Consider the following 20,241-nt stretch of genomic DNA (forward strand, 5'->3'; position numbering starts at 1 on the left):
GCATGAATTTATGGGGGCATTGATGCAGTAATTCGTGCAAAAGGTACTGAGAGCATAAATTAACATACTTTCTGATTTGAAATCCACCTGTAATTACAATTATTTAAAAGTCCATTACATGATGTTAAATATCTTAGTGCAGCGGTATTAAAATAATTTTCCATGTCAGGCTACATGACACTCTAATGTCAAGTGGGCCGAAACATCAGTGCCAAGCTCACTAGTGCTCTTGTGGCTGAGTGAGCACAAATCCCCACAGTCATGCTCCAAAATCTAGTGGAAAGCCTACCCAGAAGAATGGAGTTTATTATTTACATTTACATTTATTCATTTAACAGACGCTTTTATCCAAAGCGACTTACAAATGAGAAAATACAAGCAAAGCGGTATTAAGCAGAGAACAATAAAAGTAGTGCTACCATACAAGATCCATTAACTGAGTTCCAGAAGAAGCAAAGTGCACAGAGTAAAGGTGTAAGTGCTAGAGTACATTTTTTTCTTCTTTTCCTTTTAAAAAAAATTTTTTTTTTAATGGGTTGGTTATGTATTCATGGGAAAGGTGGGTCTTTAGCTGTTTCTTGAAGATGGTGAGAGATTCTGTGGTCCGGATTGAGGTTGGAAGTTCATTCCACCACTGAGGGACAGTTAGTGTGAAGGTTCTTGAAAGGGACCTTGAGCCACGCTGAGTAGGTACTACTAAGCGTCGGTCGTTAATTGATTGCAGATTGCATGAGGGAACGTGAGCCTTCAGGAGAGAGTTGAGGTAGGAGGGTGCTGTTCCAGTCAAGGTCTTGTAGGTGAGCATCAAGGCCTTGAATTTGATGTGGGCGGATATAGGAAGCCAGTGGGGGGAGATGAAGAGGGGTGTGACATGGGTTCTCTTGGGCTGGTTGAAGACGAGGTGTGCTGCTGCATTCTGAATCATTTGAAGTTTGATGGAGCTGCTGGGAGGCCCGAGAGTAGTGAGTTGCAGTAGTCCAGTTTTGAGATAACAAGAGCCTGGACTAGTAGTTGTGTAGCCTGTTTGGTGAGGTAGGGTCTGATTTTCTTGATGATGTACAGAATGAACCTACAGGACTGTGCAGTTGTTGAGATGTATTATAAGAGTAAAGGGGGAATACATCTGGAATAGGAAGTCCAACAAGCACATATGGGTGTGATAGTCAGGTGTCCACATACTTTTGACCACACAGTGTGTTTACTCATAGGTTTTGTTGAAGCCCAGTCCAGGTTAGCCTGTATATAAGTCTGGCCATGGTCACACCTATGAACACAATAACTGATAATCAGAGAAGTAGGTCTACAAATGTTATGGATTCACAACAATCTCACACTGATTATGGAAGAAAAACAAATCTGTGACTAGAGACAGGTTATTCTCTGGAGACATCCATCTCTGTGTATGCTTTTTACTTTACATGTGAATATAAATCATAAATTTTATTAGTTAGTGTTGTTAAAAATGATTTGTTTATAAATCTAAAAATGTATTTTTTACTTCACATTTTCTTACTACATCTCATTTAATGCGGTTAATTATGATTATTGTTATAACAACAACAATAAATCAATAATGCAGTACCACCACAGTCCACTGGGAGTGCACGACTGAAAACCCCCGGTTACTTTGCTACATATTAAAATAAGATCGATTTGAGAGACAGTCACTGCCCAGCCCATCGCCGGAAGTGACGTTAAACAAAGATGGCAGCGCACACATGCTATCTAAGATGTGCAAAGTTAGTATGTTGATATATTATAACTTTGTGACTTCGCAGATGCGGCTGTTATCTGGATACACAATGTGCTGTGAAATGAAGACGGAAATATTACACCCTGAAAATGTTTAAACGGATTTATTTGTTAATGTTAAAAAAAAACAACCACCGAGCCTCTAGCTATTGAATGCTAGTAGGTCATCACCGGCTTCAGATAAAATTCACACAGCTGTGTGTGCGTATATATTTATATCATTTAAGGATGTGGAATCAAGTCGGTGTGAAAGTAATCCACAATGCTCCTTATTTTATCCGCGGATTTTGTCGGCGATGCGTTAAAGGGAAGTTTGCATCATGTGCTGGTCAAAGTCAGAGACAGCACAGGAAGACTTCAGTCGTGTCCTGTATCATACAGACCCGCTGTGTCTCAAATCCTCCGTGGAGAATATTGTTCTTCGGAAGTGACGATTTCGCAGTAGAGTCTCTGAAACGGCTTCATGCAGCTCGGTGAGAATGTCCATGTCTTTAATCAAGACTTGCTTCCTCTTCGAAAGAATGCGTTTGCAGTGTTAAAGTGTGTGTGTCCGTGTCCTGTTGCAGAGGAGACGGAGCTGATTCTGTGCTGGACTCGCTCGAGGTTGTCACTTTGTCCAATAATGTCCCTGTCCGGAAGTTCGCAGAGCAGCACGAGCTCCGGGTTCATGAGTGGCCCAGGGTGGAGTCCAGTGGGCAGTTTGATGTCGGGGTGGTGGTCTCATTCGGCTGCCTGCTTCAGGAGAGCCTTATCAACACATTCCCATAGTAAGGCAATTTGTCCTGGTTTGGTTTGTGCACAATATATTTGAGTTGAGTTGAAAATATCTGCTTTTCATGCATTTATAGAAACAATCATTCTGTCATCTGTGCTTTTAAAAGTGTCAATAATCATGTTTGATCTACTGTACACTCCTGAGCCAAAAAAAAAAAAATACAAAAGGGCCAAGCCCAAAATGGCAAAAAGATTGAGCTTTTTAATGGTCTGAACAACAAATCATTGGTCAGAAAATGAGTAAGAATTAAACAAATGCACTCCTGAGATCTCCCGTGCCACTATTTGCTTGGTAACTTTTGCCGTTTTGTGCTTGGCCCATTTATTTATTTATTGATTGATTGATTGATTGTGTGTAAAGTGTGATTATTACACACCAGCATTTTCAGATTTTCTCAATTACTTAGTCACTCAAATTACTCAAAATCCACTTCAAAAATAAGTGCAAGAGTAGTACTAGTACAGTTAAAGTAAAAAAAAAAAAAAATCAAATAATGATAGAATTACACATACAGAGACATGTGTCAAAAAAGCCAACAATTTCCATGGGGTGTTCTTTTTTTTTTTCTTCCACATGACTGTGTGTATGCAGGTGCATCTCAAAAATTAGAATATCGTGGAAAAGTTTGGGGTTTTTTCCCCCTGTAATTTAATTCAAAAAGTGGAACTTTGATATATTCTATATCTCTGTCTGGTTCAGAACACACAACCACAATCATGGGGAAGATGAAAGTAAATTTTGCATTTCATTTGGAAATCAAGTCCAGTGTGAAGTCCCACAGTCAGTGATGATTTGGGGTGCCATGTCATCTGCTGGTGTTGGCCCGCTGTGTTTTCTCAAGTCGAGAGTCAATACAGCGTGTACCAGGAGATTTTAGAGCACTTCATGCTTCCATCTGCTGATGAGCTTTATGGAGATGCTGATTTCCTTTTCCAGCAGGACTTGGCACTTGCCCACAGTGCCAAAACTACTAGTAACTGGTTTGCTGACCATGGTATTACTGTGTTTAATTGGCCAGCCAACTCACCTGTCCTGAACCCCACAGAGAATCTATGAGAGACACCAGACCCAACAATACAGATGAGCTGAAGGCCGCTATCAAAGCAACCTGGGCTTCCAGAACACCTCAGCAGTGCCACAGGCTGATCGCCTCCATGTCACGCCACATTGATGCAGTAATTCCTGCAAAAGGATTAAAACTCTGACCAAGTACTGAGTGCATAAATTAACACACTTTTCAGAATGTCGACATTTTCTGCATTATAAATTCTTTATTCTAATATTTTGAGATACTGGATTTTTGATTTCCATGAGCTGTAAGCCATAATCATCAAGATTAAAACACAAAAGGCTTGAAATATTTCACTGTGTGTGTAATGAATCTAGAAAATATGAAAGTTCCACTTTTTGAATTAAATTATGGCCAAAAATTAAATTTTTGACGATGTTCAATTTTTTTTATTTTTTTTAGATGTGTGTGTGTGTGTGTGTGTGTGTGTGTGTGTGTGTGTGTGTGTTTATATTTATAATGTGCACCAGTGCTCTGTGAGCTTCTGTTGTTTAGTTATGTGGAACATCAGTGGCTTTATAGTGGCTAGCTTTAAGACATGATGTGTCTTGTGTTCGCATGCAAGAGCTGTGACATGTCAGTCAGCATCACATGCAGTAAACATGTCAAATCCAATCCAAACGACCAGTAGTTACCAACAGTTAGGGTGAGGGCTAGTACATGCTTCCTCTGAGACTCATGTAGGCATTGGAGTGTACTAACAGTGTTCTACTGTGCTTTTGCAGGAAAATAATCAACACTGGTGTGGTATGAGCTATTACCACTGCAAAGTTGCTAAAGTCCTCTTTACACCACAGTGATTTGCAGTTTTTCATTTATTAGCGAACAACACGTCATGCTTTTTAAAAGTTTATAATTCCATTTAATGTTGTGGAACATACATGAGACATCCAAATTAGTTCTCATTATCACTTATATCGGTTGTTCCTTCACCAATCTTGAAGTTAATACTTTAAGTATGTTTCAGTATGTTTTCAGTTCATACTGAAACATACTGACTGTTACAAAGCCCTGACACTGGAGACTCCTTCCATAAATGTCTGCTTACAGAAACCTTCAGCATATCAAGAACAATACATTTTTCTTTAAATAACACACTTTTAAAAATATATATATTATTAGATTTAGATATATACAAGTACCAGTGTAAGATGTTACTATAGAAACAATCATGTATTAGAATGAGTGCACTAATATAAACCTGTGATTTGAATAAGAGCTGGTGTTATTGTCTGAGCTGTTACAGAAAATTAATCAACACCTTCAATTAAACAGCACTGTGGCATACCAATAAAAAATAAATAAATATATACTGTGTGTATATGTGTGTGTATGTGTGTATATATGTATATATGTGTATATGTATATATGTGTGTATATATATATATATATATATATGTATATATATATATATATATATATATATATATATATATATATATATATATATATATATATATACATACATACATACACTATGTATATATATATATATATATATATATATATATATATATATATATATATATATATATATATATATATATATATATAGTGTGTGTGTGTGTGTGTATATGTGTGTGTAATATATATATCATAACTATATATAAATCATCCATAATGATTTTCTGTCTGTGGTGTCTACCACTTTCACCCTTTGTTTGAATTTTAGTGGGATCCTCAACGTGCACCCTAGCCTCCTGCCTCGGTGGCGTGGACCTGCACCTGTTTTTCACACAATTCTACATGGAGACAAACTCACTGGAGTCACCATCATGCAGATTAGGCCGAAGAAGTATGTGAATAAGCATTAAAGATGAATAAGGACCATAATACACTTCATAGTACACAGCAGTGTTTCTGTCTACAGACTCTGACTAAAAAGTAACTTCTTTATGTGATGCTCATTAATAATGAATTAATTAGTTTTGGCATTGTTGCAGGTTTGATGTTGGTCCGATACTCAATCAGGTGCTTTATGAGGTCCCTGAAAAGAGCACGGCTGATGAGCTCGGAGGCTCGCTGGCTGCTCTGGGAGCCCAGCTGGTAAATACTGGATTGCTGACAAATATATGACTTTAATTCAGCCTATTTTTCTGGTTAGAGGTCACATACTGCCTTCTTTAAATCAGGTCTGGAGACTGACAGGCTCGCAGAAAAACTTGTAGATTTTGCTTTATGCTTTGCATTGTTGATTTGCAGTATACGCCCACGTTTCATTTAAACCTGCTTGCAATTAAATGTTTTGTAGATGATTTGTAAAAATGTAAAGAGAAATCATTTATAGATCAGGGGGCTCTCCTGAGTGCCAGCAGAAAAGCATTTGCCTTTATCGTCCAGAGATCGTGAGTTCAGATCCTGGTGATGCCACAGCTATATCCGTAAGTTGGGAATCAGGAGAGATAAATTGGCTGTGCTCTCTTGGTGGGAGGGATGTCATACTCCCTCACCCCTGCAGTGACAGCAACACTAGCCAATCATGGGTGTCTTAGTGGTTAATACGTTGGACTACTGATCGGAAGGTCGTGAGTTCAAATTCCAGCACTGCCAAGTGCCACTACTGCTATAAATGAGATAAATGAGTCGCTCTGGATAAATGAGTTGCATCTGCCAAATTCCATAAATGTAAATAACGCTTTCCTCCGAGTGTGTTTCACTCATTTCCTTGTGACCCAGCCTGAGTTTAGGTGGCTTCAGGTGTCTGGGAGGAAGTATGTGTTAGCTCTCACCCTCCCCAGTGGTAGCTGTCATTTGATGTCAGAAACCTCCACTAAATTAGGGTGAAATTTAACATAATGTAAATATTTTACATTATGCTGATGTATACGTTTTGTCTTCACAGTTAATAGACACATTAAGAAACCTTCCAGAACGAATAGCAAATAGGACAGAGCAGGCCAGAGAGGGGGCAACATTTGGTAAGAGGATGAATCTTTATAATCCCAGCACTTACAGTCCCCTCAGAAACTGTTGTAACAGCAAGGATAATTAATTTGTTTTTGCTGCAGGCTGAAGATATTTGGGTTTGAGATCAAAAGATGGATATGAGAAGAAAGTTTAGAATGTCAAGTTTTATTTCCAGATATTTATATGTACTTGTGTTAAATGACATAGAACAGAACATATTTTTGCATCAGACCACACAATTTGTGGGTAAGCGAAAATATTGGAACATACGCCTGACAGGTGTTTTTTGTTACCCGGTGTGTCCTGTTCGATTGATTGTTTAAACAATTAATAGCTCTGAATATCTACTCTTGGTTTGAGCCCTAGGTTTTGCCTGTGAAGACTGCATTTGTTGTTAAAAAGGATAAGACTAGAGAGCTGTCTATGGGAGAAAAGCAAGCCATTTTGAAGCTGAGAAAAGAGGGAAAATTTCTGGAGAGCCATTGCACAAGCATTGTATATAGTCAATACAATAATTTGTTTATGTCCTGAAAAAGAAAGAAATCACTGGTGTATTGAGCAAGTGAGGCAAAAGAAAGGTTCATTTTCTGGTCCAAAACATACAAGCTCATCTCTGAAACATGGTAGTATCATGGTTTGGGCTTGCTTTCTAAAAATTGGGTGGTCTGATACAAAAGGTTCTATGTTTTATGTTGTTTAACATTTCTAGATGTGAGTAAATGAAAGCTTAAATCCTAAACTCTCGTCTCGTATCCATCTTTTGATCTCAAACCCAAATGTCTTCAGGCTACAGCAGTAATAATTGAATTATCCTTGCCTTTCCAATAGTTTCAGAGGGGACTGTATGGTTTTCTTTTGATCTTTAATCAAACCATTACTCAAGCATTTAATCTCTCATTGAATAAGAAAATGACTGATGTGTACTTTATTTTCAGCTCCTAAAATCAACTCTTGTTTGAGTTGGCTCGTGTGGGAAGAGCAGACGTGTGATCAGATAGATCGACTGTATCGTGCTATAGGATCTCGGGTAAGACTCGGGATTTATAAAGCAGCTGTTTGGATCAGTACAACTGTATTTGTCGTAATAATTGTGGGTCAGTTGTAAGTCAGTCGATTTCTCCATGCTCAGGTTCATTTGAGAACAATCTGGAGGGGCCGTGCCATCAAACTTCTAGACTTTGTTGGAAAATGCAACGTGCCATTCACAGGTAAGTTGTGTTGGTATTTGACCAGATGCTAGGTTGTAAGGATTGACTTATTTTGAATCTGTGCAAGTCTCAAAAGCAACACCAATTCCACACAGCATGGATGGGGAAAAAAGGAAAAAAATATAGTCTATTATTTAGAAAAAATATCTAATGACTATCTAATAAGGCTCTGCTTCTCTCTCTTTTATTGCATGTCAGTCTGCTCCAGAATTATTGGCACCCTTGCTAGAGATGGGCGAAAAATGGCTTTGTGCTTAATTAGCTTAATCTCACTCTGAATATATGAAAGAATCCTAACATTTAATTGAAGTAAAAGTATTTTAAGAAAAAAAAAATGTAGACCTTTGTGAAACTGCCAGAAGACCAGGAATTATAATTTTAAAATATAATTTTGTAAAAGGGGGATTGTGAGAGCATTTTTTTAATCTCCTTTTTGCAGAAATTTCAAGTTTTGCTGCAGTCCCTGGGTCCATCCATTATCAAAAAGATTCAAACACACTGTCAGTCTGCTGTAAGGTAAAGCACATTTGTACATTAAAGTGTTTGGACCATCTAGAAATATTTGACATAATTGTATTGTTTGTTCATTTACACAGATGTACTGTACATTTGGATACTGTACAAATTAAAACAAATATCTTATGTTCACCTTTCAGGATGGTTGGGTTGGATTCAAAACAGTAATGTTAAAGAAAAGATTATCAGCAGCAGATTTCTTCAATGGGTATCTTCACCAGAGTGTCCTGAAAAAATCACAGTCCCAGAACAGCTGCCAGTTTCAGAGCTACAGAGAGAAAACGGGACAGAATCCCAAATCAATGCTCTGGAATCAGACCATTGGTTAAAGCCTGTAACACTGTAAACACACATGAGAAATTCTGTAATTTCTTAATTACAGTGCTTAAATAATTGTCTGTTTTAAGACAGTGAGACAGAGTTGTATGACATGTTTGCTGCACTGTATTATTGTAAAAACCGTGTGTGTGTGTGTGTGTGTGTGTATATATATACTGATGAATGAGTTTATTTTAATGAAGTATTTGCTTTGAACTGATGTGTGATTGTAGCTCAAAGTTTGAGCAGTAGCATGATGATGCTGGCCCAAAGATTTCTTATTCACAGCTGACTTGTGAATTAAGTTCTAGAAAGTAAGAAATTAAATACATTCACAGTACTGAAATATAAACCTGTAAATTGTAGAAGTGTATAATCTATGCAGCCTTTTCCTTTGGTATTCAAGATGAAGGTGAAGGGGGGAATTACACTATATGGCCAAATGTATGTGGACATCTGGTCTGACCATCAGACCCAGATATAGTTCTTCCCCAAACTGTTGCTACAAAGTTGGAAGCAGACAAGTGTTTAGAATGACTGAGTGCTGTAGTATAGCAATTTCCCCTTCACTGGGATTAAAGGGCCAGTGATACTCACCATTGACTTTATTAAGAACACCTGCACATTCATGTAGTTATCTCAGATCAGTGGTGCCAACCTAGTGACTTTTCAGACCTCTTTAGCAACTTTTTAAGAAGAGAGGGAGAGAAAAAAAAAGCACCTAACGACAAATCTGGTGACATTTTGGACAAACCTTAGCAACTTTCCAAATGGCTTGCTTTCATGTTCCATACCTGTTCATTATAGTTTTATAAAAAGAGTTATGAAAAGTAATTTTTAATAAAGTACAAAAGCAAAAAAATTTATATCTATCTATCTATAGATAACAGATTACAGATTTTGGCCTAGGATTATAGGAATCTTTTAGGATTCTCAAAATTTTTCTCAGACGACCAAATCGTGGCCAAAAATCGTACCGTGTGAACCCGGCTTTAAAATCTTCAAGTGTGTGGCCAGGCTCAGGGGGTGAAGCTAAGATGCAAGGAAAAGAAATGAGGATGCACAAATAAGAAATGAGAAGCACTCAGGGTTTACAGGAAAATACGTGGAAACACTCATGTCCTATTTTCTGACGGTCTCAATTCTGCCAAACGCTAGCTCACAGTCAGTGTGAGGAGAAATGGATATACGCCGTTTATTTATTTATTTTAAACCAGTAAAGGGGTTGAAACTGAATCAGTAAAATCCTCTGATACTGAGCTTTCCTGCTGTTGGTGAAAAACTTCTTGAATGAGATTCGCGCTTTTGTTGACGTGCCTGGAGCCGCTGAAATGACATAAAAATGCGACTTGATGGCGCTCAAGTACAAAACTGTCTTACCGAAGAAGAAGAAGAAGAAGAAGAAGAAGTCCAGCACCCACCATTTTAGTGAGTCCATAAGTGACATACCCGAAATAAAGCGCTCACTGCTAATATAATATATAAAGTGTACTTATTGTGTTGTGGTTATTTTTTGGACGACACTGAAATGCAAGCATATATATCTAAATGATCCATTTCATACTGTCAGTGTTGTTTTCTACACTAAATAGCATTGTTTGTTTCTTTGTCTCTGCCCTGCAAATGGTAATCTGATTGATAGACCAATGTATTTATTTTGCACCTGGTGTGTGTGTGTGTGTGTGTGTATATATATATATATATATATATAATTGACCTCTTATTCAAATAGCTAAGTGCCCCATTATTGCATCTTTGTCATATCATATAGGCCACACAATAAAAGTCAACACTTCATCAGTTTACGGGAACATTAACATTTTTGGGCACAATAATTGCCTTATATCCACCCCCTTCCCACAACAACAACAACAACAACAACAACAAAACAGATTTAAAAAGTAAAATAATTTGGGTCTTCTCATAAATATGTGAATGCTATTTCTGTGACTTTGATATCATTCAAATCATTAGTTATTTTTAAAAGAGTATACTTTTTAAAATGAGAACTTTAAGGATTTAGCTTTGAAGAAGTATTTGTTGCAGTGGTCAAATCACCTTACATTTCACAAGTGCACACATGCTTTAGCGAGTTTGCAAAAAGTGTACGAACGGCTTCATATGTATGTATATTACTTACATTACAAAAGTACATTTAGTTCTAGCACATCATGTTAAAGGCATTAGTAGCCATTTATGGGTTGTATTACAAGTTGTATCTTCATTTTGCGTTATGTTGTTTTTCCGAAACAACAAGCAGCCAGAAAACTGTTACTTACAGCCAGGATGAGACTTGATATCATTCCTGCTTGTACACGATTAAAAACCATATAAAAACCAAAATAGCTTCGAGCTCTGGTTTTTATCTAGGATACGAATCAATTGATAAAAATACACACACAATACCCGGATGCGATACCAGGCTCTGATTCGTTCAGGCAACTCCCGTGTTGCCTTGGTGGATATGTTATTTACTAAAGTGAACTACAAAACAAATAAACAAACAAGCCAAGACACTACGACATCTCTAAAATTCCGGAAAACGTATATTCTGACACCCAAAAGCTAATCTTCAGAGTCCAGGAAAGCAAACAGTCTTCAAGCTAACAGTTTAGTTCAGTGATGACGCGCTGCCCAGCTCGACTCTCTATTGGCTGAAGCGTTTGTTTATTTTTACAACACTGACTAGTTTGGTTTCACTCGCAACCTGTCAAACCTAACGACGAACCGCTAAGAGAAGATTAAACCCGCTCTGAAGACTGTAAGTAGCAATCAGTCCACTTTCAAACAAATAATTACCGCATTGCTCCACCACATCGATATGGAGTTCCTGGAAGCGGTCGAGTCTGATCAGGATTTTGTAGAAAGAAAGCTAACAGAATTAGCCTTATAGCTGTTAGCTTCCTAAGTAACGTTCTGCCCGAAAATAAACCGCGCCGTCGATTAACAGAAGATAATGTCGCCCCGAATCTGCGTGCAGTGGATAATTTAGTTCATTTATATTCTCTGTTTAGTTACTGTGACAATGTAAGGTTTAAATGGCGCATCATGTTTCATAAAGACCCTTGAAATGTATATACTTGCATAGTGACCATTAGTGAGTTGTAGAGAAGAAAAAACCGACACTGTACCCTTTAGTCCTGTTATATACAGTATAATATAAATAATTTATGAGTGAAAGAGTCAGTAAATAAACCACCTGTGGATTATGTGGAATATCCTGTCTGTTACATTCCCAAGGAGAAACACTCATCTCGTGTTGAGTGCAAAGGTGTGCAGGAGTAATAAAATAATAAAAATGTTAAGGCTGTACATTAAGGTCTTACAAAATAATTCAACACTTGTAGCCTATTAATTGGTGTTTGTTTTTAAATGTTAGTGAAATATACCTTCATGTTTATTCAATCCATGACTAAAAATAAGTTCAGATAAATTAGCACAAATTAAAATCCCACTTGTTGCTTAAATGTTTTTCATTTTTCTCATTGATTTGTTAAGTCTTGGTTAATGCTGGGGTTAATTAATCTGGCTTATTTAGTGTATGTGTATATGTGTGTGTGTGTGTGTATGTATATATATATATATATATATATATATATATATATATAGAGAGAGAGAGAGAGAGAGAGAGAGAGAGAGAGAGAGATATTATATTATATTATATAATATATATATAAAATCAATTAATCCAAATGCTACTTGTTTGGAAGGGTCAGATGTCAATGTATTAATAGTACATTTTTGTTTTCTGAAGTAAAAACAATGCAAGTGTGAATCCAAAGGTAATACAGGTGTCCTGGAGGTCCAATTACACACCTTATGTGAAGGTACATTACATCCTCTTTGTCCTCCAGGGGATGAAGTGTAGCGTAGTCTCTCTCCTTCTTTCTCTCTCTGTCTCTGTCTGTCTCTCTCTCCTCCCTCCCTCTCTGTCTGTCTCTCTCGCTCTCTCTCTTTCTCTCTCTCTCTCTCTCTCTCTCTCTCTCTCTCTCTCTCTCTCTCTCTCTCTCTCTCTCTGTCTCTCTCTCTCGACAGGATTTCCAGTCCATACTCTGTGTGAGTGAAGGCTAATCTTGTTATGTATGGTATCAGCTTTACCTCAATTAAAATGCGGACCAGAATCCCAAACATATTTACACGTTTCGTATTAGAGCCAACCGTATGTTTTTGTTATCCAGCCTGTTTAGGAACAAAATAGTTTTAGCGCACTTTATCACGTTAATATTTTAAATCTCATTTCCTTCCTTGTACATTATATTGCAAATGCAAATCACTGACTCAACTGCTTTCTATACATAAGGTATATACGGTATATATTTTTTGCTAAATATAAGCATAGTTATATTATTTATACTCATATACAGTATGTGGAATCAACAGTAAGTAATTGTGATTAGTCAAATAATTAGTCAACAAACACACACATGTATCTAACCTTAGCCAGTGAACCTTAGCTAAGATTAGTGATTACTTTAAGTATGAAACAGTTAGTTCAGTATAAAACAGTTAGTTTACTGAACACATAGACTTGGATTTGGGGGTTGTATTTGATATTTGTTTGCAGAATTTTATCACGTAGAGTAAGATATGTGATGATAGACATTAACATTTTTTGCTGCAACCTGAAAAACATTGCATCTGCGCTATATGCGTCAGTGTTGACTCAATAATATGAAAAATATCTACAACATAACATCTCTCTTTCACCACTCTATCACCAGTCATTTCTGATATTTCATACTTTCATACTGTCATATTTCCATATGTTGTGTTGGAATACATGTGATTATGTTCAATGTCCTTGTCCTGGTATGTGTTACTTTTTGACTGTGTGCAAAGTTTACAATGCTTACAGTTTATTATTATTGTTTTTACTATTGTAGAGTACATTTATCATTTTTGCACTGTCTTGGTAGTAGTGTGCAACTGTAGCACGAGAACTCTGTTGTATGTACAGTAATGGAAAGAGGAAGTACACCCTAAGAAATCAAGGTGGTTGGAATGGCCAAGTCGAAGTCCAGACCTCAGCCCCATTGAGATGTTGTGGTGAGATCTTAAGAGAGTTGTGCATAAATGAATGCCCTCAAGCATCAATGAACTGAAACAATGTTCTGAAACAATGTATTTTTTCCCACCTGGTTTCTGAATGTTTGAATTTACTTTTTTTTTCAGGAAAAAATGACTTCATGTTGAGGTGTGTGTGTGTGTGTGTGTGTGTGTGTGTGTGTGTGTGTGTGTGCATTAAAAAAAAAAAAAAGAAGTTATTTTTTATTATTATTGTTGTTGTTACCTAAGGTAATTTGTTTGATTATAGATGTTGGTGAAGACCACACAGTTCTTATTTGAGCTCTGATTAATAAAAACAGAATTGAAGGAGGGTGTACTTTCTTTTCCCTGTGACTGTAGATAATTACAGTACTCTTTATGCACATGACAATAAAACTTGAGTAGAAGATCATTTAAAAATATTTGTCATAATGAAAAGTGGCATATTCAAGCACATGTTTTGCATTGGTTTTGAATTCATCACAGGCTGTTTTGGGAACTTGAGATGTAATATCATATTAGAAAATTATATTTGCATTGTTAAAAACAGTATCAAAAAGTTCCAAAGCAAACTATTATATCGCAAAGTATTATGGAGCATAATGTGTTGTTGTGGCATAGCCTAAGCTGGAAAGTTTTGGTTTTATTTTGTGTATTGCAGTATTGTAATGTTTGCTGATGCAACAGTGATAAGACTGAAATAATTATCATTATGACAGATGATTAAAATTCTCCTAGTAACAATCTGCTGGACCACCTGCTGTCAGGCTTAAGGTGAACTGATCCATACAAGTGTACACTGTTGTCATATGAGTTTTCTCATAATCTCTAACTCTGTTTGATTCTTTTTCACAGCTAATAAATTATTGCTGTTCTCTCTAAAACAAGGCTGCTTTGTGCTTGGGAGCACTGGTATGATTCGTTGTGAAGCTTGCTCAAGGAAAACGTGTGAAAAATCCAGTGCAAATCATCCAGTTTGCCTGGCTCAGATTCTTCACCTGCATCCACAAGTGCTCATTTCTCAGCCAAACTCACAGACTCCAGGTTGGGCAAAGCCTTGCCCGTGGCCCGTGTCCACACAGCGCCCCAGCGGCGGCACACGCTGAGTGTTGGCGTGCGATGGCGCGGCGGGACTCTGATAGTTGCCGCTGTGGACTGTGATGTCAGAGCCCAGCAGCCCGGGCGAGAGCCAGCGTGGCGCTCCCAAATTCTTCGTGGGCTGCGACGAGGATGAGCGCGAGGGCCTGGACGGCTACGGCAGCATGAGGACAGACATGGATCTGTACGAGGATGACCTGGAGGCAGACTCGGTGAGAATTGAGCGCTTGGTTTATTGCTCATTCTTCTGATTGTGATGGTCGCACTGTCTTTGCACTTTCTTTATAAATGAACAACAATGTGACAACTGGTTGTGACATTGTACTGTAGATGGGAGGGAAACAATCTGTCAATAACTTGGTAATGAAACTATTAGAAGAAGCCTTTCACACATATATTACAGCACAGTTAGGTTTGAGTAATGCATTATCTAATGATTATCTTAATGACCTAATAAGAATGATGTGGGTCAAAGTATAAAACGCACACTCTGAAGCTGCTTCGTTCATCCAGTCGAAGGAGTCTCCAGTGTCAGTGCTTTGTAATAGTTGGTAAATTGTACACCATTGCGAAAGTCTTCAAGACCGAGGACTTTGGATTTTCCGGTTTCTTGGTTACTTGTCAGGCTGCAATTTTTTTGTCTTATTAACTTCGGGGGGGGGGGGGGGGGGGGGGGTTTACTTTGATGAGTGATGACTGAGAGTGGATTTTAATGATACCAATAACTAAGTTGGGCTGTACCTGCCAAAAACCGATTACTCATTGGATAGTTTGAAAAAAATTGATACATGAATGAAAACAGTTATTTTACTCAATGTAAAATATTGCTGAACTTTATTACAAAAATAAACAGTACTGACTCTACTGATGTACATGATGTACTGTGCTTTTTCAAATTAAATAAATATTAATATATACAAACTATTAATAAATATTAAAGTAAATAAAAGATATGCATCCAAACTGAATCAAAAAGTAAGACTACAAATAAAAATGGAGACATCCAAAATGAACCAAAAAAAAAAACACTTAAAATAACACAACAAACTTTGTTTTCATTTTGCCTCTAGAGGCCGGTGTCATACTGTATAACGACAGCGGACCCTTCTCAGCCGCTCCTGCAATGACTGCAATCGGGAAAAACTATTAGTGTGGATTTTTTCAGATAACCGTTAGTTCCAGCAATCGGCTATCGGTGCCGATTAATCACCAAAACCGATCAGTGGTCGACCTCTACTGGTGAAGAAACAACAGTTTCTAAGTTTATATGATAAGTTATAACCAGAGCTAACTTGTTCCAAAACATTAAATGTAACTATAAATTCATTAGTATTACATGCCATTCTTTGATAAATAAATAGGTTCTTGGTTAATTGCTGTGTAAGTGGAATAAAACATCACACTTTATTTCATATAACAGCATTTCTTACATGTTATTGGATGCTGTAAGTATTAGTGTTTCTACTCAGCTTAATGTATCCTCTCTTTAGACCTATGTTTTAAATGACTGCACAGTTGAAAAGCTGGCAGTGTCAGCATCCCTGGCAGTTTCAGGAATTATGCAACATGATAATAACTATTTATGGCTTGTAGTATAATGCTGAGGTTTGTGTGCTCACCCCTTATTACTGCTTGTCACTGTTTTGCTCTTTCCAGCCTCCAGAGCGTCAGATTGTGGTGGGGATCTGCTGTATGATGAAGAAGTCCAAGTCCAAGCCCATGACTCAGATACTGGAGCGTCTGTGCAAGTTTGAGTACATCACTGTGGTCATCTTCCCCGAGGACGTCATACTCAACGAGCCGGTGGAGAAATGGCCCCTCTGTGACTGCCTCATCTCCTTTCACTCCAAAGGTGACTTCTTTAGTGTGATGTAGGACCAGCCTGACCTTCCTCAACCTTCCTTTTGAACTTTTCCTCATAATTTCATTCTATACCGTGTCGATAAGGTATCGCCAGTGTTACAAAGTAGTTTATGTTTCCTCTGACAGTCCCATGAGGTGCTATTTCATCAGCAGCAGCATAAAGCTTAACCTCAAAAGATGAATCAGACATGAATCAGACCAGACACCTCATCCAACGCCTATTGTTCATATAACCTTCAGACTGAGTGTATAAATGTGGAAAAATAGATAAGCTGTGAACCAGAGGTGGGTGGAGTAGGCAAAACTTTTACTCAAGTACAAGTAAACGTAACAATGTTAATAATTACTTGAGTAAGAGTAATAAAGTATCCAGTGAGAAGAATTCTCAAGTAGCAGGTTACTAGTTACTTCGGATCTGATTAAAATGAAGGGAAAATCCTGAATCTCAGACTACATGGAGAACTGTAAGTCACACCTCTCCTAGAAAGTCTGTCTGTTCTGTTTATATGATATAAAACCTGGGTTCAACATGACACAGCATTTCCCAGTCCTGTGATGGGTCCAATAACACAGAACCTGTCATTTTGAACATAAAATCTCACACACAGCCCCCCCCCAAAAAAAACATTTTCCCAATGGTTGACTTTCTTAATTTTCACATGTTAACAACACAAACTTGTTAGCATCTGCATAGATGCAGAAGAACAGACTATGGAACAGAACAGAACAGAATAGAACAGAATAGAGAGAGAGTGAGTGAGTGAGTGAGTGAGTGAGTGAGTGAGTGAGTGAGTGAGTGAGTGAGTGAGTGAGTGTGTGAGTGTGTGTGAGTGTGTGTGTGTGTGTGTGAGTGTGTGTGAGTGTGTGTGAGTGTGTGTGAGTGTGTGTGAGTGTGTGTGAGTGTGTGTGAGTGTGTGTGAGTGTGTGAGTGTGTGAGTGTGTGAGTGTGTGTGTGTGTGTCCTGCCTCCCTCGACACGCTCACTTCTTCCCCCTCTCCAGGGTCACTAAAAAAGTGAGCGGTTCTTGTGTCCACATTCAGACCACTGCAGTGTATCGTGAGACTCACGACCTCATTATACGATTTAAACTAATTATTAAAACTACATATTTATAATATTCATTAACATTTAACAGTAGTGGAGAAACGCCACCGAATGTAATAAAGTACAAGTATAAGTATGGCCAGTTCAACCTACTCTTAAAAGTAAAAAATTTTTTTTCAAAAGTTACTCTGTAACGAATAAAATGTAGCGCGTTACCACCCTCATCTGCTGTGAACCTTTTTGTAAAGTACTGCCATGTTTGCCATAATCAGTCTCATGCACAGTTTATCATTCGTCTCATTTGCCTTTTAGTTATTTGCCAAAGTTATTTCTTTAAAAACTTCCTTTTTCTATTCACTGACAGGTTTCCCGTTGGATAAGGCCGTGCGTTATGCCAAACTCCGTAACCCACTGCTGATCAACGACCTCAATATGCAGTACTACATACAGGACAGGTATGACTGAAACACCTCTTTCTATATACAGGGTGTCCCAAAAGTCTCCATACATAGGGGACTGTGTTTGCCAGCACCACGTCGGTTGTGCCTTCGTCAGTGGATGTTCGTGGACGTCCACGTCGGTCCGCAACACTTCCAATCTTTTTGAATTTGTTAATAAGTTTGGTAGCAGTATGAAATGTCTGAAAAATTTTGGAAGACATTTTACTAAAACTTGTTAATTTACCGTGTGTATGGAGGAGGTATTTGGGACACCTTGTAGTTAGTAAGTTCAGGTATTATAGGTAGTAATTTCATACTAAGCTAATCAAGTCTGTTTTTTTGTCATAGCTGTAATGACAGCTAGTATTTTCTACAGTCTGAATCTCAGTGTCAAATAAAATTTCAAATCAAATGACTTTTTTTTTTTTTATTTTTTTTTTTTTACCATTCGGTGTGTGACAGCCTTATTAAAAAAATAATCTGCTACCTTGTGGGGAAAAAAACATCATAAAGGGGCAAGGTCATGGGAGGGGACACTGTAGGCCTGGGTCAGTGAAGTGTCATTTCATGATTAGGAGCCAAGGGAACAAAATTGGCCTTGCTCTCTGGGTGGGAGGAATTCTATACTCTCTCTTCCCTGTCGATCACAATGACACTATCACTGAAGAGGGCAGATAGCATTTTCCTCTGGGTGTGTGTGTGTGTGTGTTACACTGCCCTGTGATGCAGCATGAGCAGCAGTTTGAAAAGATCAGGCTGGCTGACTTCACATATCTTGGAGGAAGCACATGATAGCCTTTACCGTCTTTGGTTGGTAGATGACATATGATGATGGGGGTGTGTGGGGGGACTGGTTTGTGGGTTGGAATTGACAGGCGACCAAATTGGGGAGAAAATGCTTGTCAGAATTGTAACATTAAACTTATGTGAAATCTTGGTTTTGGTAGCTAGCTAACTAACCTGCATCCAGTGTAGATATGTGGTCAGAAATAAACATCTGATTTTCCCTGTACTGTGAGCAAGGCCTTAGTAACCCACTTGTAATCTCCTAGTTTACTGTCTGTTTATACTGCCGTCATGAAGACTGAAGGTGTGGCAGCTGTCTTGTATAATGTCTCTTTAGGAGGGAGGTGTATCGCATCCTGCAGGAGGAAGGAATCGACCTGCCACGCTACGCTGTGCTGAACAGGGACCCAGACAAACCTGATGGTACGTTGGTGTGAGACCTCTGGATGCCTTGCTGATGTTCTGGGATTAATCAAAATATATTGATAAACATTCATGACGGTGGAAGGGATAATAAATAACAGAGCTCCTTGGCAAAGGAGCATCCTGTTCTCTGTCTCAGTTTTTTTTGTGTGTGTTTGCCTCTATAATTAGCTACTAATGTAGAGCAGGTACACCTGGGACACATAAATTACTTTGTGGAATAATGTAGCTGTCTGGCATTCATTAACCCCACATGTGCTGAATCCAACTCTTAGAAATGCACCTTCCTGCAGAGATCCCAGTTCTCAGAAGCAGTGGGGTGTTAAAACCATGTGTGTTAAAAATAACATCTGGAGAAGAATAAATCTCGAGACACATGCCGTTGGCAGCTGTGCTGTCTCAATTATTTAATTTTATTCATAAAACTCTGCAATTCCTGATTTATCCAATTCATTTGATATGCATATGTAATACAATAGCATTGGGGAAATTCCAAAATAAGGTCTAGTTTCCAAAATACTCTGTGAAATCACATCCATAACTGCTATGTATCTTTAATATGTGCACTACCAGTCAAAGGTTTAAACACACTCATTCTTTATTTTTAGATAAAAAAAATCTAATAAAAAATATCTAAACATATTATTTTAGAATAATAATAAAGTCATCAAAACTGTAGAATAGCACAAATGGAACTAAGGGAATTATGTTGTGATGGAAAAAATCCTAAATAAATCAAAAATAATTTAGTATTTTAACATCTTCAAAGTTTTGCCTCTTTTTGCCTAGAACTTCCAGAAATGTATTCTTGGCATTTTCTCAACCGATTTCTTAAGGAATTTCCCTGTGATGCTTTTAAAACCGTATTAAAGGAGTTCACGCCTACGCTGTACACTTACTGTCTGCTTTTCCAAATATTTCACTCTTCAGATCAAAAGGTTTTTTTTAGATCATGAGAAACATTTCAGTGAAGTGTCTCCAAACTTTTGACTGGTA

General features: G+C 37.8%; 2 protein-coding genes and 1 long non-coding RNA gene across 5 annotated transcripts in view; 2 read left to right on the forward strand and 1 right to left on the reverse strand.

Annotated features, from left to right (window-relative positions):
* Nucleotides 1-1,841: 1,841 nt before the first annotated feature.
* Nucleotides 1,842-11,134, reverse strand: LOC108259304 (uncharacterized). Its single transcript, XR_001810869.3, has 3 exons — nucleotides 10,825-11,134; nucleotides 8,361-8,495; nucleotides 1,842-3,709 (listed from the first exon to the last, which is right to left on the reverse strand). It is a non-coding gene; the product is annotated as an uncharacterized LOC108259304 (long non-coding RNA).
* Nucleotides 1,906-10,152, forward strand: mtfmt (mitochondrial methionyl-tRNA formyltransferase). Its single transcript, XM_017458669.3, has 9 exons — nucleotides 1,906-2,225; nucleotides 2,319-2,519; nucleotides 5,269-5,391; nucleotides 5,540-5,642; nucleotides 6,439-6,514; nucleotides 7,439-7,530; nucleotides 7,633-7,711; nucleotides 8,151-8,227; nucleotides 8,368-10,152. Exons 1-9 carry the CDS (start codon nucleotides 1,906-1,908, stop codon nucleotides 8,554-8,556), a joined length of 1,260 nt encoding a protein of 419 aa, XP_017314158.1. The 3' UTR covers nucleotides 8,557-10,152.
* Nucleotides 11,135-11,164: 30 nt separating the features above from the next.
* Nucleotides 11,165-20,241, forward strand: part of ppip5k1a (diphosphoinositol pentakisphosphate kinase 1a) — a 37,955-nt gene continuing 28,878 nt past the window's right edge. For 2 of the 3 annotated variants that reach the window (XM_017458665.3, XM_047151693.2), the window contains exons 1-5: nucleotides 11,165-11,306; nucleotides 14,447-14,901; nucleotides 16,346-16,541; nucleotides 17,961-18,051; nucleotides 19,160-19,245. In XM_017458665.3, coding sequence (XP_017314154.1) covers nucleotides 14,752-14,901; nucleotides 16,346-16,541; nucleotides 17,961-18,051; nucleotides 19,160-19,245 — 523 coding nt within the window. In that variant the 5' untranslated portion in view covers nucleotides 11,165-11,306; nucleotides 14,447-14,751. The remainder of the gene's footprint in view (nucleotides 11,307-14,446; nucleotides 14,902-16,345; nucleotides 16,542-17,960; nucleotides 18,052-19,159; nucleotides 19,246-20,241) is intronic. The other variant, XM_017458668.3, reaches the window with a different exon arrangement.

This window comes from Ictalurus punctatus, chromosome 27, assembly GCF_001660625.3.
Source record: "Ictalurus punctatus breed USDA103 chromosome 27, Coco_2.0, whole genome shotgun sequence".
NCBI classification, from domain to species: Eukaryota; Metazoa; Chordata; class Actinopteri; order Siluriformes; family Ictaluridae; genus Ictalurus; species Ictalurus punctatus.

Excerpts from the sequence above, each read along its gene's own strand:
- mtfmt (XM_017458669.3), top strand. The coding sequence starts at position 1,906 with ATGCTAGTAGGTCATCACCGGCTTCAGATAAAATTCACACAGCTGTGT. Across the intron at positions 6,515-7,438 it reads CAGAGAGGGGGCAACATTTG|CTCCTAAAATCAACTCTTGT; the intron begins GTAAGAGGATGA and ends CTTTATTTTCAG. Across the intron at positions 7,531-7,632 it reads ATCGTGCTATAGGATCTCGG|GTTCATTTGAGAACAATCTG; the intron begins GTAAGACTCGGG and ends CTCCATGCTCAG.